At 42.8% G+C, this 21,115-nt stretch overlaps 2 protein-coding genes across 2 annotated transcripts; one reads left to right on the top strand and one right to left on the bottom strand.

The window, feature by feature from the left end:
* Window positions 1–1,872: 1,872 nt before the first annotated feature.
* LOC123826859 (60S ribosomal protein L32-like) lies at window positions 1,873–2,324 on the top strand. Its single transcript, XM_045851081.1, has one exon. The coding sequence runs from the start codon at window positions 1,908–1,910 to the stop codon at window positions 2,313–2,315; it is 408 nt and encodes a 135-aa protein (XP_045707037.1). The 5' UTR covers window positions 1,873–1,907; the 3' UTR covers window positions 2,316–2,324.
* Window positions 2,325–5,521: 3,197 nt separating this feature from the next.
* On the bottom strand, window positions 5,522–15,735 carry LOC123826852 (zinc finger protein 271-like). Its single transcript, XM_045851068.1, has 3 exons — window positions 15,484–15,735; window positions 14,507–14,633; window positions 5,522–9,587 (listed from the first exon to the last, which is right to left on the bottom strand). Exons 1-3 carry the CDS (start codon window positions 15,514–15,516, stop codon window positions 7,021–7,023), a joined length of 2,727 nt encoding a protein of 908 aa, XP_045707024.1. The 5' UTR covers window positions 15,517–15,735; the 3' UTR covers window positions 5,522–7,020.
* Window positions 15,736–21,115: the final 5,380 nt, after the last annotated feature.

The raw sequence follows: 21,115 nt of genomic DNA, 5'->3' as shown, positions 1-21,115 counted from the left end.
GAATAAATGGACAAGAGAAGGACATGGAGGCAAAGGTATAACTGAAGGCATATGACATGGAGTCCTGCTGTTTATTTGCTGCTCTACATGGTGAGAGTATGGAGCCCCACATGTCAGGTCCAGAGACATCGTATCAGCCCTCTTTCTTGCTCTTGTGCACTGAGACAGTGATCAATGTAGCCATGCGTTTAGAACACCAGGACGAGCTATTTCTTTGAGGTGTTGAGTCTGGGAGTAGAATGAGCAGAGAAGGGATGTATGTGTTTAGAGGCAATAGCAACTTACAGTTTTAGAAGAGATCCTACTAATAGAATGAACTACCTCCATTATGACAGAGCATGATCTTTGAGGGCATGGCCAGCAACTTCAACCAGAAATGGGGGCTCCTTGGTGAGGCTCAGAGGCTGATGTACTGTGATTAGTTGTGGTATTCATGGGTAAGACCTTAACATCCCTCCTAGAAATCCTGGTCTCATCTCTGTCTTCCCGCCCTCCCCAGTCATTTCTGTCATTCCACAGCTGGATCATGGCTCTAGTAACATCCACTTTCCAGCTGAGATGCGCTAAGTGGTGTGCTCTGCTCCCAGAAAAATCTCTCCCACAGCAGCCCCATCACCTACTTCAAAGAAAGAACTCGAGTGTTAGGGTGTCAGGAATCTTGCTGTCAGCTTAATGAATCTCACCTGGCTTACATTTTCCTTGTCTTGGGCACAGTGTGAGAGCTCAATGTTTCAGGTTCTGCCCCCTTCCTCTGAGACAGTCTAGTAAGCCAGGATGAGTGGGATAGGGAAGCTGAACAAAGTGGCTGAACAATTTCCAGCTAGATGCAGAAAGTCACTTCCTTAAGAGAAAATGTCTAGTCCCAGAAAAGCAACAAAACCAGGTGGGCAACACCAGGACCAGCTGCAATGACTAATGACTGTCTGCCGTCGCACTTACCAATCAGTAGAGAGAACAACCCTGAAAAAGCAATCCTGGAAAACTGACGAATATTTTGTGAAACCCTCCCCTGAGGCCTAAGATGCGGGACTGCAAGAAAGAAAGCCCTCAAGACAGCTGCAGCTCCTGTGGCTTATCAGTTGGTGGTGAGTCATCCTGTACAGCAGATTCTATTCCTGGTCCAGGTGCATATGGGAGGCAACCCATCGTTTCCCTGTCATACTGATGTTTCTCTGTCACACGTCCTTCCTCTGTCTAAAAAGCAATGAAAAAATGTCTCTGGCTGAGGATAAAAAAAAACACAAAACACCCAAAACCCCTCAAGATAAAGGGCCCAGGGGGTGCTCTTTCTCTGGGGAGTAGGCATGCACCATTCCCCTCCCCCTTTTTTTCTCCCACAAGACTTGCAGCAGCAGGTCATCCTGGACCAACACCCCACCTGGAAACTGTCTCCAAAGCCCCCCTTTCCCTGACTTCCCAATGAGCTAAGGCAACCAGCACAGGTTCTCCTGTTGCTTCTTTGATGCCAAACTCTTCCTTGTTTCCCTGTCCCCAGCTTTAATACCCTCATAGTACCTAGGCTCGTGCTGCGAATTTTTGCGGGGGACACAAAGTCAAGAACCCAAACACTACTGGCTGTGTCTGGGCAGCTCTGCTCAGGATCAGATCCCCTGTATGGTAACACCTCCAGGTAGTTCCTGGTGGCTGCTAAGAATTGCAAGCACTGTCACAATTACTATTAACATGATCAAGGGACTGCTCTGATAAGTACCTTTTTTAGGTTTCTGTAACATAGTTTTTCCTACTTTTTGTTGTGTGCTGAGCCACAAACTGATCATTTTGTTTGCTGGTCTCCTTTTCCCTTCAGTCTTGTGACTCTGAATTTTTGAACCATCTCTTTAAAAATTTAAAGATACAGCTTCCTCCACGCTGCCTATGGGGGTGGCAGCCATCTCTTACTCGGCACCATGGCAGCCCTCAGACCCCTCGTGAAACCCAAGATTGTCAAAAAGAGGACCAAGAAGTTCATTCGGCACCAGTCAGACCGTTATCTCAAAATTAAGCTGAACTGGCGGAAACCCAGAGGCATTGACAATAGGGTGCGCAGAAGATTCAAGGGCCAGATATTGATGCCCAACATTGGTTATGGAAGCAACAAGAAAACAAAGCACATGCTGCCCAGTGGTTTTCGAAAGTTCCTGGTCCATAACGTCAAGGAGCTTGAAGTGCTGCTGATGTGCAACAAATCTTACTGTTCTGAGATTGCTCACAACGTCTTCTCAAAGAACTGCAAAGCCATTGTGGAAAGAGCAGCCCAGCTGGCCATCAGAGTCACCAATCCCAATGCCAGGCTGTGCAGTGAAGAAAATGAATAGACAGATTGTGTGCACTTAAAATTCTGCCAAAAAAAAAAAATTAAAGATACGAACAGCCTTTTTCTTTCTTTCTTTTTTTTTAAAGATTTTATTTATTTATTTTTTTTTTTAGAGAGGGAAGGGAGGGAGAAAGAGAGAGAAACATCAATGTGTGGTTGTTGGGGGCCATGGCCTGCAACCCAGGCATGTGCCCTGACAGGGAATCAAACCTACGACACTTTGGTTCACAGCCCGCGCTCAATCCACTGGGCTACGGCAGCCAGGTTTTTCTTCCTTAAATGCAAACATAAAGGGAGAAAGCTCCTCCACCTCTGCAGCCCATGTGAGGGGAGGAGCCTAACTTCAGTGGTCAGCTGGCTACAACATCAAAAACCACATTCTCTCATAAGGATGTTTGCCTTTCCTCTGGATGAAGCCTAAGGTGAACAGGGTGAGCTCTGCCTGACAAATGCTGCTGTCAAGACTGGTTACTTGGGGACTAGTTGTTTATTTTTATTTTTTAAGTATATTTTATTGATTCTGCTGTCACAGTTTTCCCAATTTTTTCCCCCCTTATCCCTCCTCTGCCCTGAACCCCCCAACCCTCCGGCATTTCGCCCCCTTCATTCATGCCCATGGGTTGTACGTACAAGTTTTTTGGCTTCTCTGTTTCCTACACCATTCTCAACCTCTCCCCGTCTATTTTATGCCTACCCTGTTTATTTCTAATACACACCTGTACTGGGTTTTATCCGCTTAGCTATTTAGAGGGGTGAAGTTTGTCTTTGCTGTTTCTTACTGGATTGCCTGTGATGCACATCAAACCTGACTTAATAATTATTTAATAACAGTAAGTTGCTCTTCCTAGTCCCTTCATAGAGAGGATTTCTGGACTTGGAGTAGATATTGTTTGTATTTGCTCAACAATCACCACCACACAGCTGATAGCAGAGACTCTACCTCAAGCACCCATCTCAGCTGATAGGGGACAGGGTGTAACAGGACCCCACAGAGAGGTCAGGAAAACCTCCTTTCTAGGAACATCATTGACAAGGATGAGCCCTATGGGTATATTTTTTTCTGGAACCAAGAGGAGGGTAGCTCTGTTCTGTTTAAAGATAAACTGAGGTACATTAAAACTTTGATGGTTTTATTTGAGACAATTGTCCAATCAGGCAACACCAAACCAGACTCCCGGAAAGGCTTTTGTTGAGCAGAAGGAAAGTAAAGCAAGAAAATGATTGGACTGGCTACAATGTTAAGGAGTTGCCTCATTTCAAAAAGCCTAGTTGACTGTGATTGGTTGTTCTTAGCTTTCAATTTCTTACCATTGAGACATCTACAAGAATTTACTCTGAATTAGATTTTCAGTTTGCTCATGCAAGCTGCATAGCATTGGACACAGCATAAATTTTTTTTTGAAAAAGTTAAGATATATTTTACTAGTATGGAAAACAATCCATTAAGTAAAGAAGTCATTCATGTATTTAAAATTGAGTGCAATTCAAACATATATCTTTGTTGCTCATTGTCCTTGTTGTTAAGGAAAACAGCCCTGGCTGGTGTGGCTCAGTGGACTGAGCGATGGCCTGTGAACCAAGGGGTCGCCAGTTCAGTTCCCAGTCAGGGAACATGCCTGGGTTGCGGGCCAGGTCCCTGGTGGGGGGACATGGGTGAGAGGCAGCCATACATTGATATTTCACTCCCTCTCTTTCTCCCTCCCTTCCCTTCTGTCTAAAAATAAATAAATAAAATCTTAAAAAAAAAAAAAAAAGGAAAATGGCCCTGGCTGGTGTGGCTCAGTGGATTGAGCTCTGTCTGGCAAACCAAAAGTTCACCAATTTGATTCCAGGTCAGGGCACATGCCTGGGTTGCAGGCCAGGTCCTCAGCTGGGGGCATGTGAGAAGCAACTGATATTTCTCTACTGCTCTTTCTCCCTCCTTTCCCCTCTCTCTAAAGTTTAATAAAGTCTTAAAAAAGGAAAATGGTCAATGTTTGTAAAATAGGCAAAAGTTATCAACAGACATTTTCCCAGACATTACACATAGCAAATACATATTAAAATCTACTCATCAAGAAAGCTTAAGAAAATGCAATTAAAACAAAAATAAGATAGCACTACAAACTATTTTTAAAAGCTAAATTAAAAATAACAAAAAAAGTATTGATGACATTGTGGAACAATGGAACTCCCATAAAGATAAGAATGCAGCCCTGGCTGGCATAGCTCAGTGGATTGAACGCAGGCTGCGAACCAAAGTGTCACAGGTTTGATTCCCAGTCAGGGCACATGCCTGGGTTGCAGGCCACGGCCCCCAACTACTGCACATTGATCTTTCTCTCTCTCTCTCTCTCTCCCTGTCTCCCTTCCCTCTCTAAAAATAAATAAATAAAATCTTAAAAAAAAGATAGGAATGTAGACAAGTACAATCACGTTACATCACAATTTGTTAGTTTCTTCAAAAGTTAATACTCACCTACTTACCTGTGACTCAGACATTACACTATAAATTATTGACAAAAGATAAATAAAACATATTCACAGAAAGAATTGTACACATAGGTTTATACAAACTTCATTTATTATAATCAAAAAAATGGAAATACCCCAAATGTCCATAAAAGGATGAATGAATAAACCAATTGTCATATATCCAAAGATAGCAATAATATAAAGGAAACAAAAAAATAAGTAAACATTTAATGATTCCATCATATAAATTATAACAAATACAAAATTATCTATACTAAGGGAAAGTAAATCAAGTTATTTGAAGGGCTGTGATGTGTAGGGAAAGATTTAAAAAGGACAAGAGGCAAAAATACACTGGCAGGTTAAGTCATTCCCATAACTACAATGATGCTTTCAGTTTTATATGTACTTCAAACCATCAAATATGACACTTTAAATATGCACAGTTTATTACATGTATGTTTGTTTTCCTGCCTGTGCAACATGGCCTTGGGTAAGCGTCATTACAGGAATTCACAAAACATTTATTTTCTATAACAAAGACTTCAGGCACACCAGATAAAAACACCTGGCCCTGGCTGGTGTGGCTCAGTGGATTGAGCACCAGCCTGCAAACCTGAGTCACCAGTTTGATTCCCAGTCAGGGCACATTCCTGGATTGTGGCCAGGTTCCCCAGCTAGGGGCATGTGAGAGGCAACCTATTGATGTATCTTTCTCACATCAATGTTTCTCTCCCTCTTTCTCCCTTCCTTCCCCTGTCTAAAAATAAATAAAATCTTAAAAAAAAACATGCCTGGAGATCCTAAGATTTGTGTGCACACTGATCCTGCACAGTCATTGTTACAGAAATGCTTGTGTATTTAAGAAGCACATTCCATTGTGTTGGCTAAAGTCTCCAATCCCTACAAATCCAGTGCCATTTCTGTAGCAGTTACAGTTTCCAGTAACCCCAATGGTCTTATGGTTCATTGCAGGACCTAGGAAACAGGTTCCCTTCAACATACCCTGAGATTATCCCCTGTGAATCATGGGAAAATTCATGCTGCTCCAAGAAGTACTTGAGATGATCACATCTGAGATTATCACACCACAGGGTGATTTCTAAATCTCCTAAAATTCATAGCTTCTAGGCTTCATACAAAGACCAAAAAGCCATGCAGTCCTTCCTAGAAAGAATGTAAATTTGGCAAAAATTGGTGAGCTGTATTTTGCCATTATACCGTCCTTATGAAGAACACGAAATTGGGGATCCTCATTAAAACGTTCACCTTTCATACTTGTGGAGCCAAACTCTGTTTATGAAATATACCACTCACTAAATAGAACTCAGAAAATAAAAGAGAACTGACACAGCAAGGAATTAAACAGTATTGTACAAACCAGAGCAACGTGCAGCAAAGAGGTCAAGTTGGTAACTTGGAAACTAGAAAAATTCCTGGGAGAACATGGCCCTCCAGCCAGACTCATGTGATATTCTCTGAGCCAATAAAGGATTGGATTTTTGCCCAGTGTGACTCCAAAGACCTCAAGAAAACTCCTCTTTTCCTCCAATACACAAGAGAACACAAGTCAGCACAGCAGGATGGTAATGGACACAAACTGTGGGGACTTGCCACATGGTAGTCTGAAATGACTTTGAAAACAGAAAATGGCAAAGAGCCCTGGGCAGGTTAGAAAGTGCAACATAGACACACATGATTCCCACATAACTAAACTTATGGTGAATCTCCCAACTGTGGACAACTGGATATATGAGATCAAATTCAGACAGATGGCTTCTTATCGTTTATTCCAGTGTCATTATACGGACAAGAAAAGTGCACATTCCCTTGCACATCTAGGGTCTTTCTCCAGTGTAAATTCTACACTGTATAATAAGGTGAATTCTTTAAGGATTTTCTACATTTTGTGCACTTATAAGGCCTTTCTCCTAAATGAATTATCTGGTGGTGAAAGACTGTGAAACTATGGGTAAAGGAATTTTCACCTTTGCTACACCATAGGCCTTCATCCTGTGTAAATTATCAGAAAACAAACTCCAGATACAACATTTCCTACATTCCATACACTTATAAAATCATTTTGCAGTATGAAGTCTCGGGTGTTAAGAAAGGTAAAACTTATGGCTAAAAGATTTCCCACATTTTTTAACTCACGCACCTTTCTACAGTTTAGCACTGAACTGCCCAGTGTTAATTGGACTGGGAACTATCCTTAAAAGATTTCCCACATTTGCTGGATCATAAGGCCTTCATCTTGTGTGAACTCGTTGGTGTACAAGAAGGTGATGTCTCTGGATAAAGGATTTACCACACTCACTGCACACATAAGGCCTTTCACCTGTGTGAGTTCTTCGATGGCGAATGAGTGCTGAGCTCTTGGGAAAAGATTTCCCACATTCACTGCACCCATAAGGCCTTAACCCAGTGTGAATACTCTGATGATAACGGAGGCCAGAGCCAGAGGAAAAAGATTTCCCACATTCAGTACATTGGTAAGGCTTTTCTCCAGTGTGAACTCTCCAGTGTTCAATGAGGTAAGAATTTGCTCTAAAGGACTTCCCACATTCAGTGCATTCATAAGGCCTTTGGCTGGTATGAACTCTCTGATGATCACGGAGGGCATAACTAGAGGTAAAAGATTTTCCACATTCATGGCACTCATGAGGCCCTTCTCCACTGTGAACTCCCTGATGATAACGGAGTTTCCTCCTAGTGGTAAAAGAAATTCCACATACACTGCACTCATAAGGCCTTTCTCCTGTGTGAACTCTTAGGTGTATAAGAAAGTAGCATTTTTGGATAAAGGATTTTCCACATTCATTGCACTCATAAGGCTTTTCTCCAGTATGAACTCTCTGATGATTTCTCAGGTTAAAACCAGATGCAAAAGATTTTCCACATTCATTGCACGGATACGGCCTTTCTCCTGTATGAACTCTCTGGTGTGTAAGAAGGTGATGTCTTTGGATAAAGGATTTCCCACAGTCACTGCACTCATAAGGTCTTTCTCCAGTGTGAACTCTCTGATGATTACTAAGGTTGGAACCAGCTGAAAAAGATTTCCCACATTCGGTACACTGAAAAGGCATTTCTCCTGTATGAACTCTCTGGTGTAAAAGAAGGTGATGTCTTTGAATAAAAGATTTCTCACACTCACTGCACTCATAGGGTCTCTCTCCTGTGTGTACTCTCTGATGATTACTGAGGTTGGAAACAGATAAAAAAGACTTCCCACATTCACTGCACTGATAAGGCCTTTCTCCAGTGTGAACTTTCTTATGATAATGAAAAGCAGAGCTAGAGGTAAAACATTTCCCACATTCACTACACTGATAAGGCCTTTCACCTGTGTGAACTCTCTGATGTTGGATGAGGTTGGACCTTTGGCTATAAGATTTCCCACATTCACTGCACTTATAAGGCTTTCTTCCAGTGTGAACTCTCAGATGATAACGAAGGCCGGGGCGAGAAGTAAAACATTTCCCACATTGACTACACTCATAAGACCTGGATCCATTGTGAACACTCTCATGATAACGTAGGCCTGGACGAGACGTAAAAGATTTCCCACATTCACTGCATTCGTAAGACTTTCTTCCACTATGAACTATCTGGTGTTGAGTGAGGTACGACTCATGGCTAAAGGATTTCCAACATTCAGTGCACTCATAAGGCCTTTTTCCTGTGTGAACTCTTTGGTGTAGAATGAGTATTGAACAACTGGTAAAGGATTTCCCACACTTAATGCACTCAAAAGGCCTTTCTCCTGTATGTACTTTCTGGTGTAAAATAAGTACTGAACTATTGGTAAAACATTTCCCACATTCACTACACTGATAAGGCCTTGTGCTAGTGTGAACTCTCATATGTACAATGAGGTAAAATTTTCGTCTAAAGGCTTTTCCGCATTGCATACACTCATAACGCCTTTCTCCAGAGTGAACCATTCGTTGTCGAATAAAGATGGATCTACGGCTGAACAACTGCACACATTCACAGCACAGGTCACGTATTTTTTTAGTATGATTTCTCCAAGGATAAATAAGAACAAATTTTCGGTTAAAGGACTTCCCACATTTGCTGCATTTGTACTGTCTTGCCTGACAATAATTTCTTTGATGACGACTAAGGGTTGAGGTTAGCCTAAAAGACTGGCCACATTTGCCACATACATGAAGATTTTTACCGGTGTGAACTCTCTGGTGAACAACTAATGAGGACTGATTCCTAAATGCTTTCCCACATTCAGGGCACACAAAACACTGTCTTCCAGTGTGGATGTCCTGGTCCTGAGCATGTGTATGTCTAGGGCTGAAGACTTTCTTACATTCTGTCCAGGTCAGAAGAGTTTTTCTCTTTTCTCTAGTTTCCCCACACTGTGTGATTTTGTTGGGTTCTTCCCCGGTATGAGTCACTTGCTGCTGTAGATGTTCTGAGGTAGCCAGGATGTTCTTCCCAACTTCATCACAAATAAAGGGCTTTTCTGAAACAAGGAATTTATGGCTCTTCACAAACAAGGTCCTGTCCACACTGCTTCTTAAAGGTTTCGCTCCCAGGTGCTGCTCCTGGTGTGTTAGGAGGTTTGCACTACAATTAAATTGTTTCATACATACCCCACACCTCAACACTTTTTGGCTGTGTGGTGTTCCTTGGTGCTCAGCCAACTGGAATATGTCTCTCAAGACTGGACCACAAGTCTGACAGAAGTGAGCCTTCAGGGAAGACAGAGATGCCCTGGAGGTGTTGGCCTGTGACACTCCCACAGAAACATTCTGTTCAAAGGGGGCTTCTACATCCTCTGGTCCACAGCAGCCACCTGAACACAAATAAACGCTGGTGAAGTACATGTTGACTATAGGGATGCAATGTCATCACAAATGGGTATTTGTTACATCAGGAGTAAGTCTAGGGGATGGTTTTCAATGAGGGGAGTTAACACGTGATAGAGAAGTGGCTCCTGAGCATTAGCCACCTCTAAGACAAAAGAATGTAAAGTTCTTACTAAGGAAAGGACACAAGAATAAAGTGTAAGACAAAGAAGATAAGCATGTTCTAAAATTTGTTCATTGGGCCCTGTCTGGTGTTGCTCAGTGGACTGAGTGCTGGCCTGTGAACCAAATGGTTGCTAGCTCAGTTCCCAGTCGGGGCACATGCCTGGGTTGCAGGCTGGGTTCCTGGTGGGAGGTGCACGGGAGGCTACCATACATTGATGTTTCTCTCCCTCTCCTTCTCTCTCGCTTCCCCGCTCTAAAAATAAATAAAATCTTAAAAATAAAATAAAATTTGTTTCTTGGAGGAAGGATTCCTGTAGGAACTTTTTTGCTTGTGAAATGAGGCTGTGTAGAAGAACATGTCAAACCCAGCAGAAAAAAACCAATTGCAGTAGAGTAGTTGCCATTCAAGCCAATGTAAGGATGCATGCTAATCTCATGACATGTGTGGACCAACAGCACAGAGCAATAGAGGAAGAGATGAGAGAGATGTGTGAGATATGAAGTCCAAAGAGGAGGAGATTCTCCATGGCCTACAAGTCAGGGTAAATGTAACAAAGTTACAAAATTTAGCAAAGTGGCAATATTAAGGAAAGAAAATTAGAAGTGGAGTGTAGCCCTGACTGGTGTGGCTCAGTTGGGCGTCATTTTGCAAAGAGAAAAGGTCAGGGGTTCTATTCTCAGTCAGGGTATACACCTGGCATTGTGGGTCTGGTCTCCATTGTGGTGTGTGTAAGAGGTAACTAACCAATTTTTTTTCACACACTGCTGTTTCTCTCTGTTTCTTTCTCCCTCCCTTCCTCCCTCTCTAAAATTAAATAAATAAAATCTTTAAAAAATAAAAAAAATGTGGTTCAGCACTGAAAATGACAACAAAACATGAAACTTTTAGGTTTCTACTACTAACTACTACTTTCTAACTACTAACCAAATGAAAACAGTCCTGGTTTGATCAAAACAGTGTTGAGCCCTGGCTGGTGTGGCTCAATGAATGGATTGAGTACTGGCCTGTGACCCAAAGGATCACTGGTTTGATTCCCAGTCAGGGCACATGCCTGGGTTGCAGGCCAGGTCCCTAGTGGGGGGCACCTCGGAGGCAACCACACAGATGTTTCTCTCCCTCTTTTGCTCCCACCCTTCCCCTCTGTCTAAAAATAAATAAATAAAATCTTAAAAAAAAAACGAGTGTTGACATCACACCCTACCCAGCCTCAACATGACCAGATGCCTGTGAGTTCACCTTGCAGCCTCAGCTATTGAGAAATGCTACAATATACAATATTTGCCATCCTTGATCTCAGCTGTCAAGAGCCAAAACTGCCACACATGGGCAGTCCAATGACCTCACAACCAACCCAAAGTGAAGACTTTATACACCAAAAAAACCCTGTAATGGAAGGAAAGGGTGACTGATCCATCAAATGCGGAGACATCAAAAGTTCATAAGGAACACACAGAAAAAGCAAAGAATCATGGCAGCACCAAAGGAGCATAGCAAGTGTCCAGCAAGTGAAGGCAACAAAGTCTGGACAAAGGATTCAAAATAGCCCTGGCTGGGTAGCTCAGTTAGTTAGTGTGTAGTCCTGGTATGTCAAGGTTGTGGGTTTGATTCCTAGTCAGGGCACATACAAATAATAAACTAATAAATGCATGAAAAAATTGAGCAACAAATCATTGTTTATCAATCGAATCAATAATAAAAAAATTCAAAATAATTTTTTACAGAAGCTTAGACAGCTCTAAGAGAACACAGAGAAAACTCAGGGAAATCAGGAAAAGGCATAAATACATCAACTTCAGAGAAAAACTTCTTTAAAATTCAGTTTTTTCCCATTATTATTTATCCCCACTATACCCTCTTCCACCTCCACCCACCCACCCAAGAAAGAAACTTTAAAAAAAAATGAGTTAAATAGAAATTCTGGCCCTGGCTGGTGTGGCTCTGTGGATTGAGCACTGGCCCGTGAACAGAAGGTCACAGGTTTAATTCCCAGTCAGGACATATGCCTGTGCCTATCAGGGCAGCTCCCTGGATGGCAGCTGATTGTAACAGGAGTAACTACCAAAAAAATATTTTTTAAAAAAGGGAAAGAAAGCCCTGGCTGGCGTAGCTCAGTGGATTGAGCGCGGGCTGGGAACCAAAGTGTCCCAGGTTCGATTCCCAGCCAGGGTACATTCCTGGGTTGCAGGCCATAACCCCCAGCAACCGCACTATTGATGTCTCTCTCTCTCTCTCTCTCTCTCTCTCTCTCTCCCCCCCTCCTTTCCCTCCCTAAAAATAAATAAATAAAATCTTTAAATAAATAAATAAATAAATAAATAAAATAAAATGAAAAAGGGAAAGAAATGGTGGAGGGGTTAGTTGGGGGTGGAAGAGAGAATAAGGGTTAAATGGTAAAGGAAAAAATAAAATAAAATAAAAATTAAGAAAGCAATCACATTAATGAATATCAAAAACAATAAATACATACACATAAATATAACCTAGGAGGTGAAAGATCTAGACACTGAAACCTATAAGACATTAATGGAAAAAAAAATCCCTGAAGACACAAACAAATGGAAAGATATCTTATGTTCATGGATTGGAAAAATTAAGATTGTTAAAATGTCCATACTACCAAATACAATGTACAGATCCAATGCAATACCTATTAAAATTCCAATGGAATTTTTTGTGTAAATAGAAAGGGAGTCCTAAAATTCACATGGAACCACAAATGGCCTCAAATAGACAAAACAATCTTTTTTAAAAAGATTTTATTTATTTATTTTTAGAGAGAGAGGAAGGGAAGGAGAAAGAGAGGGAGAGAAGCATCAATGTGTGGTTGCCTCTTATGAGCACCACCTGGAACCTGGCCTACAACCCAGGCATGTGCTCTGGCTGGTAATCAACAGGTGACCCTTTGGTTCACAGGCTGGCACTCAATCCACTGAACCACACTACCCAGGCCATCAATCCTGAGTAAGATCAAAACTAAAAGTACCACACTTCCTAATTTCAAACTATATTATGAAGCTACACTAATCAAAAAAGTATGATACTGACATAAAAGCAGACATAAGAGAGATGGATTAGAATCAAGAACTCATTAAAGAATCCCATGTATAGCCCTGGCTGGTGTGGCTCAGTGGACTGAGTGCAGGCCTGTGAACTGAAAACTTGCTGGTAGATTCCAGGTTGGAACACATGCTTGGGCTGCCAGCCAGGTCCCCAGTTTGGGGTGTACAAGACTCAACTGATCACTGTATCTCTAGCACATTGATGTTTCTCTGCCTCTCTTTCTCCTCCCCTTCCCCTATTTCTAAAAATAAATTAACAAAATCTCAAAAAAAATCCTATGTATATATATATGGTCAACTGATCTTTAACAAAGGCAGCAAGAACACACAATGAGGACAAATAGTCTTTTTCAATAGTGCCGGGAAAATGGCATACCTACATGTGAAAATATAAAATTGGATCCCTATCTTTCACCACTAACAATGAACTCAAAATGGATTAGTTAAATATAAGACATGAAAATGTTAAGTGGCTATTAGGTAAGTTTTAATATAAAGTTGCACTTCCTCAAAAATAAGCAGGAGCCCTGGCTGGTGTGGCTCAGTGGATTGAGTGCCATCCTGCAAACTGAAGGGTTTGCAGTCAGATTCCCAGTCAGGGCACAGGCCTGGGTTGCAGGCCAGGTCCCCAGTTGGGGGCATGTGAGAGGCAGTTCATCAATGTACCTATCACATAGTGATGTTTCTCTTCCTCTCTTTCTCTCTCCTTTCCCCTCTCTCTAAAAGTAAATAAATAAAATCTGAAAAAAATAAGCAGGAAAATGTAAATCCAAACCACAATGAGATATTACCCCATACATACTAGGAGGGCTATTATTAGAAAGACAAGAGGTGTTAGCAAACATGTAGAGAGAAGGAAACACTTGTACAGTGTTGGTGGGAATGTAAATTCATAAAGGCATTATGAAAAACCATGGAAATATCTCAAAAAATGCAAAGTACAAATACCTTTTCAGCCAGCAATCCTACTTCTTTTTCAAAAGATATTATTTCTTTAAAAATTAAAATGTAATTTAAAATGTAAAACATGGTGATTAGAGTTAATAATACTCTATTGTACACTTAAAAGTTAGTAGAAAAGTATGTCTTAAGTGCTATTACCCCCACCCCAAAATGATTATATCGGGTGAGGGAAATGTTCACTGACTTGATTATGGCAATTATTTCACAATATTTACACATATCCATCATCACATCATACACTTTGAATACACACCATTTTACAGATCAGCAATGCTGAAACAAAACAGACAAAAGATCTAAACAAAACTCTACAAACTATGCAAAAGAGTCTTAAAAACAGCCCATGGTAAATAGTAATGGTGACAATGCTCCCAATTTCTAGCATAGGGAGGCTCTAGGAAATGTCAGCTAAAGGAAGGGACCAAAACAATTACTATGGCTGTGGACACAGTGACTGGCCCAAGGGGTGGGCAAGCATAGTGGAATGCATAGGGTCACCGTAATCCGTCCAAATGAGAAGAGGGTATTGCAGCAGGTATTGAGACTGCAGCCCAGAGAAAATGGCAGTGCAACACCCAGCCCCAGAAACACAGCAGCCTGGAGAAGGAAGCGGGCCCTGTGGTCTACATGTGAGAAGGACAGAGCACCCTCTGGGGTGAGGAGAGTAAGGCAGAACAGAGACCAGTCCACATTACTGATGAAACTGTACAAGTCTTACCCAGTGAGGATATAAGTGCAAAGTTCTCCAGCATCACATCAAAGTACAGACGTCTCTGAGCCTCATCAAGGAGCCTCCATTCCTCCCAGGAGAAGTGCACGGCAACATCAGCAAAGGTCACTCTGGCCTGTCAAGATGCGGACAGAGGAAACCACAAACTGTCTTTCTGAGAACCTCACAGTCCATCACCTCACACATCTTCTCCCAGCTCATCCTCCTCCAGGGTTCCCGCAGCAGAAGAGATGCCAGGCCCTGGAGACTGGGATGCCTGTTCACTTCTCAGGGAACCTAATGACTGTGTGCAGCCCTCAGTAACAGGGGACACGTGGACCTCATCCAAGCTGTGGGCCATACCTGCAGGGCCCCCACCCTCCTGCAGAGCAATTCCCCCCAGGGGTATCCCAGACTGTACCTGCTGGACTCAGCAAAAATGGGCTCCTGCTTCACCTGGTTCCACCCCAAGGCCTTGGGGCCATCAGCTCACATGACCTACACGCCCGCACAAAACTGTGTACTCGCTACCTTCTAACACCTTCGGTTCCCACAGTTCCACCTCCACAGATCTGTGACTGCCCTGCCCTGTTTCACAGGCAACTCTCTCCACTCACCCGGTGGGCGACCCACGGCACCCAGAGTGCTCGAGAGACTCAAACACCATACAGCACAGCGCCATCCTGTGACGGGTCCCACAGCTGGGGAAAGCCCAGTGAGGAGCTGCAGTCCTCCCTGCCGGCCTCTGACCTTCACTTCATTATTAGCACCCAGAAGAGCATGTAAATTTCAGACACGAATAAGCCCGGTCCCCTCTGCACTGTACTTGCTGCCCCCTCAGTAGCCACAACCCTCCTGCCTCCACTCAGCCTTCATCGCAATCCCGGACTCCCGGGCCGGGGTGCAAGATGTGACAGGAGCCCCGCACCCGGGCTGCAGAGCTCAGTGGGGTGAGAGTGGGGAGGACCCGGGGGACCCGCACTCACCTCTGCCGGGCGCCGCAGCGCGGACGCTGCCATCGGACTAGAGATCAGACCGGCGCGAGCGGGGCGTGCAGGGCGCGTGCAGACGGCGAGGAGGGAGCGGTGGCAGAGGCGGGAGAGGTGAGGGGTCCCTGGATAAAGTGGTCCTGGTATCGGCCGTGGCACGGGTCATCCGGGCGGCATAGCACAGCCTCACGGCCGTGTCTGTGCGGTGAAAGCAACGACGCCTTTGCGCCTACTAGTTTGGTCAGGTCAGTCCCCACCGATGCAGGGGAGCTGAAAAAATGCCCGCCACGAGGAAGACGCCTCAAGTCACGCCCCAAGTGGATGAGATTTCAAGGAAAAACTTTCATCCTGGTGTGCCATTGGCTCAACTCCGCCCCAGGTTTTCTGGGTAAGGTAGTTCCCAGGTCTCCAGAGGCCGCAAGAAAGGAGTTTTCCATCCTGGTCTACTAGAAGGTTTGCTATGCAAGGAATTTAGCAAAAGGGACGTTCCCACTCCCTGGGGCAAAATGAATGTCTGCAGCAACAGACATCATTTGTTTTGCCGTGAAGCTCAGCCTGCCCCCAGAAGATAAAAATATTTTACATGCTCTCAAATCTCCTGATGCAAAAGGGAATATCCTTCTACAGAGTCATTCATACATAAAGTAGTACAGGCATAGTTGGACACGTAACCATTGCTCTGAAAGTGTCTGTAATCTGAGGTGAATATTTGTTATTTTGTTGTGTTATGATTGGCCAAGAACAAGAGAAATGACTCCATACAGAGCCATGGCTCTGAAGACAGAAGATGGATAGTCTGAATTAGGTGAACAAGATTAAGTTTGTACAAGGGAGAAAAGAAAAGGTTCTATGGAAAGAGATATTCCAGGTTGATTGGGTCATAAATTCCTACCTGAGCAGGGCACGTGGATAGTCTCACCCTAGGACTAAAACTGTTTTAGTGAAAGGTTTTAGGGCAGCCCTGTCCATTGTTCTTGTGCATCTAGGTTTAACACACCTTTGAAATACCAGCAATAATAGCCCTTGAAGGAAGCATTAACCTTCAAGAGAGCACATAATGTTGTTAAGTATCCAGTAATCCAGTCCTCACTTTGCTTTCCTAAAATGTCATGTAATTTTGTTTATATTTCCTCTGTAATTTCAATGGCATAGAAATTTGCAAAACTGTTATTCTCAGGAGCAGTTGAGATCTTGCTCCTAGGCATACATCATAATTTTGGCTCAAATATTTCTTATCAAAATTCTCTACAGCTTTGGACTTTTCTTATGTTGACAAGCTCTACCTCTGGTTCCCAAAGAAAACTTCTCTCTTGCTTGTAGAGTCCTGCCCATTGAGGAACACTTTTATCCACATAATATTTCTTACTCCATAATATAAGATATACAGTTGTTCCTCAGTTTCCATCAGGGCCCTGCAGACACCAAAATCTATAGATGATCAAGTCCCTTATATAAAATGGCATAGTCTTTGCATATAGTGTACATATATCCTCCTTTTGAATTTAAATAATCTCTAGATTAATTGTAATACACAATGCAATATAAATGTTATGTAAATAGTAGTTAAATAGTATTTTTAGGGAATAACAGCAGGAAAAATATCTGTTCATGTTCAGTACACACACAAACATGCAACCATCATAGCTCTAACTACATAGAACATCAAGAAGAGAATAACATTTATTTTAGAATATTTTCCATCCAAGAATAGTTGAATCCAAGGATGCAAAACCCATGAATAATGAGGGCTGACTGCATTCAATCTTTTCTTAAATATTTTATTTATTTATTTTTAGAGAGAGGGGAAGTGAGGGAGAAAGAAAGGGAGAGAGGCATTGATGTGGGATAGATCAGTTGCCTCTCGCACGCCCCCAACTGGGAACCTGGGCCACAACCCAGGAGTATGCCCTGACTTGAAATCAAACTGGTAACCTTTCACTGGCTAGCACCCAGTCCACTGAGCCACACCAGCCAGGGATCAACCTTTTTAAAGCTTTTATTTCCTTTTTAGAGAAAAGGGAAGGGAGGGAGAAAGACAGGGAGAGAAACATCAATCAGTTGCTTCTCACATTCCCCCAACTAGGGACCTGGACTGCAACCCAGACATGTGTCCTGACAGGGGATCTAACCAGTGACATTTTGATTCACAGGCCAACACTCAACCCACTGAGGCACACCAGCCAGGGCTGTACTCAATTTTTTTTTTCATGAACAGATATCTTCTTTAAATGGAGAACAAGTTAACTAATGCTATTTTGGTATGGGTCAGCTGATGCAAGTTTCACAGTCACAGCAAATGTGCAAATGGAGTATCTGAACACTGAGATTAAGAGGGCATTTTAAGCCCATGATCTCATATCCTTGCTTGTGCTTATCATTTTCCATAAATTGCAGGTGCAGTTCTTCATGGGGAATTGGGTAAAACCCAAAAAGCAAAGCAGTTTTGAAACACAAAGTTTCAGAAACTTAGTAACATGTTTATGTAGTTATTCAAAGATAGTGGCACAAATAATTCTGAGGAAATATCAGAGGTTGTTGAAGAAAGTTAATACCTCAGAGATGTTTTTTGTTATTTTTTTCCTTGAAAACATTAAGTAATACCAGCACAGACACAAAATATAAAAGAAAAAGTATGTGGCTATACAGTAAATTACAATGTGATATAAAGAAGTCCAAAGAGGACTTCTGGCCAAGATGGACAAGTAGGTAGACACTCTGTGACTCCTCACACAACCAAAATAAGGACAACATCAATTTAAAAACAAAAAACAACCAGTACCAACAGAAAACTGAACTGTATGGAAGTCTGACAACCAAGGAGTTAAACTAGACATATTCATCCAGACTGGTAGGAGCGGCAGAGTCAGGGGGCCTGGCGGAGAGGGGTCTCAGCAAAGCGGTGGCTGGCGGACCCATCCAGGCAGCAGATTGTGGAGGGGCGTGGTACACAAGGCGGCTGGCAGACCAGGCGGTCCCACATTTGCACACAGATAAACCAGGCGAAACTGGGGAGTGAGACAGACCACACAACCCAGGGTCCCAGTGTGGGGAAATAGAGCCTGAAAACACTGATTGAAAACACCTGTTGGTGGTGGGGTGTCAGGAGAGACTCCCAGCCTCACAGGAGAGTTCGTTAGAGAGACCCACAGGGTCATAGAATGTATACAGACACACCCACCCGGGAATCAGCATGCACCAGAAGGGCCCAATTTGCTTGTGGGAAGCAGGGGAAGTGACTGAAATCTGGCAGAGAGAGTAGCAAGCACGGTTGTTTCCTCTCAAACCCCTGCCCCACATACAGTGTCACAACACAGTGAGTGGGTTACCCCGCCGCGGTGAACACCTAAGGCTCCACCCCTCACTACATACAGGTCAGCTGAAACAAACAAACAAAAAAGATACGAATGAAAGAACAGGTCAAAGCTCCAGAAAAAATACAACTAAGCGACGAAGAGATAGCCAACCTATCAGATGCACAGTTCGAAACACTGGTGATCAGGGTGCTCACAGAATTGGTTGAATTTGCTCGCAAATTAGATGAAAAAATGAAGGCTACGCTAAGTGAAATAAAGGAAAATGTACAGGGAACCTATAGTGATGGGAAGGAAACTGGAACTCAAATCAATGGAGTGGACCAGGAGGAAGAAAGAAACATCCAATCAGAAAAGAATGAAGAATCAAAAATTCAAAAAAAAAAAAAATGAGCAGAGGCTTAGGAACCTCCAGGACATCTTAAAACATTTCAACATCTGAATTATAGGGATACCAGAAAGAGAAGAGGAAGAGCAACAAGTGGAAAACTTATCTAAACAAATAATAAAGGAGAACTTCCCCAAACTGGCAAAGGAAATAGACTTCCAGGAAGTCCAGGAAGCTCACAGAATCTCAAAGAAGTTGGACCCAAGAAGGAACACACCAAGGCACATCATAATTACATTAGCCAAGATGAAAGACAAGGAGAGAATCTTTTTTTTAAGATTTTAATTAATTTATTTATTTTTAGAGAGGGAAGAGAAGGAGAGAGAGAGAGAGAGAGAGAAACATCAATGTGCAGTTGCTGTGGGCCGTGGCCTGCAACCCAGGCATGTGCCCTGACTGGGAATCGAACCTACGATGCTTTGGTTCGCAGCCCGCGCTCCATCCACTGAGCTACGCCAGCCAGGGCAGGAGAGAATCTTGAAAGCAGCAAGAAAAAAGGAAACAGTTACCTACAAAGGAGTGCCCATAAGACTTTTCAAGAGACCTTACAGGCAAGGAGGGGCTGGAAAGAAGTATTCCAAGTCATGAAAGGCAAGGACCTACATCCAAGATTTCTCTATCCAGCAAAGCTTTCATTTAGAATGGAATGGAAGATAAAGTGCTTCTCAGATAGGTTATGTTAAAAGAGTTAACCATCACCAAGCCCTTATTATATGAAATATTAAAGGGACTTATGTAAGAAAAAGAAGATAAAAAACATGTGCAGTAAAATGACAGCAAGCTCACATTTATTAACAACCACACCTAAAACAAAAACAAAAACAAACTAAGCAAACAACTAGAACAGGAACAGAACCACAGAAATGGAGATCACATGGAGGGTTGGCAACAGGGCAATCAGAGGAGGAGAGAGGGGTTAAGGGTACAGAGAATAAGTAGCATAGATGGTAGGTAGAAAATAGACAGGGGGAAGGTAAGAGTAATATGAGAAATGTAGAAGCTAAAGAACTTATGACACATGGACATGAACTAAAGGGGGGAATGTGGGTGGGAGCGGGGGTGCAGGGTAGAGGGGAGTGAAGGGGGAAAATGGGACAACTGTAATAACATAATAAAATATATTTTAAAAAAGAAGTCTAAAGACTCATCTAAATATGATCTAAGTCAGATATGAGTGAGACTCAAGGTCCTATTTATTCTGAGACAAACTTCCTTTCCTGCTATGAACCTGTGAAAGTAGAAGTTATGTGCTTCCAAAAGACAATGGTGAAACAGGAGTAGGATACACATTTCCATTTCAAACAGAGGAAATGAGAAATAAAGATGCTATATCCAAAGCAAGTTCAAACTTTGACCAAGTGCAAACTTCATGAGATCATATGACTCACGAATAATCTTAAGCTTGAAGCTATGCCTTTCAGATCCTCTGGGACAGTGGTCCTGCCCGTCTCTGCAGTAGCAGTGGACAAGAGTCCTGCTCCCAGGGATTGGCCTCGTGTGAATCCCACACTCAGGGTTCTGTATAGATGCTCTGGGTGGTTCCATTCACAAGATATTCAGGTGAGTTGGTGGTGTGATCCACTGTGGTGGAGGGAAAAAGGTAAATGGATTTTATATCAGTTTTTAAAATAGGCCAGCCTGGATTTTCTGACTGAGATGGTGAGAGAGGAATGAAGCATCGAGAATGACTCCAAGATTTCTGGTATTAGCTACTGGAAGGAAGGAAGCTCTGTCACTGAGATGGGTGGCCCACAGCAGGAGTACATTTCACTGGCATTATCAGCAGTTGTCTTTTTGGTCATGTTCAGTGTATGAGATATTTGAGAGAACAAAGGACTGCAACAATTCAGTGGACAGCTAGACCCACAGGCCTGGTGCTGTGGGAGGGGCTTTTGGATGGACCCATGTACAAGAGGTGCTGGACAGTGTG

Source organism: Phyllostomus hastatus, unplaced genomic scaffold (assembly GCF_019186645.2).
Source record: "Phyllostomus hastatus isolate PE091 unplaced genomic scaffold, TTU_PhHast_1.1 phas_contig_133, whole genome shotgun sequence".
Classification (NCBI taxonomy): domain Eukaryota; kingdom Metazoa; phylum Chordata; class Mammalia; order Chiroptera; family Phyllostomidae; genus Phyllostomus; species Phyllostomus hastatus.
Note: the sequence above shows the minus strand (reverse complement) of the source record. Positions and strands in the feature narration are given on the sequence as shown.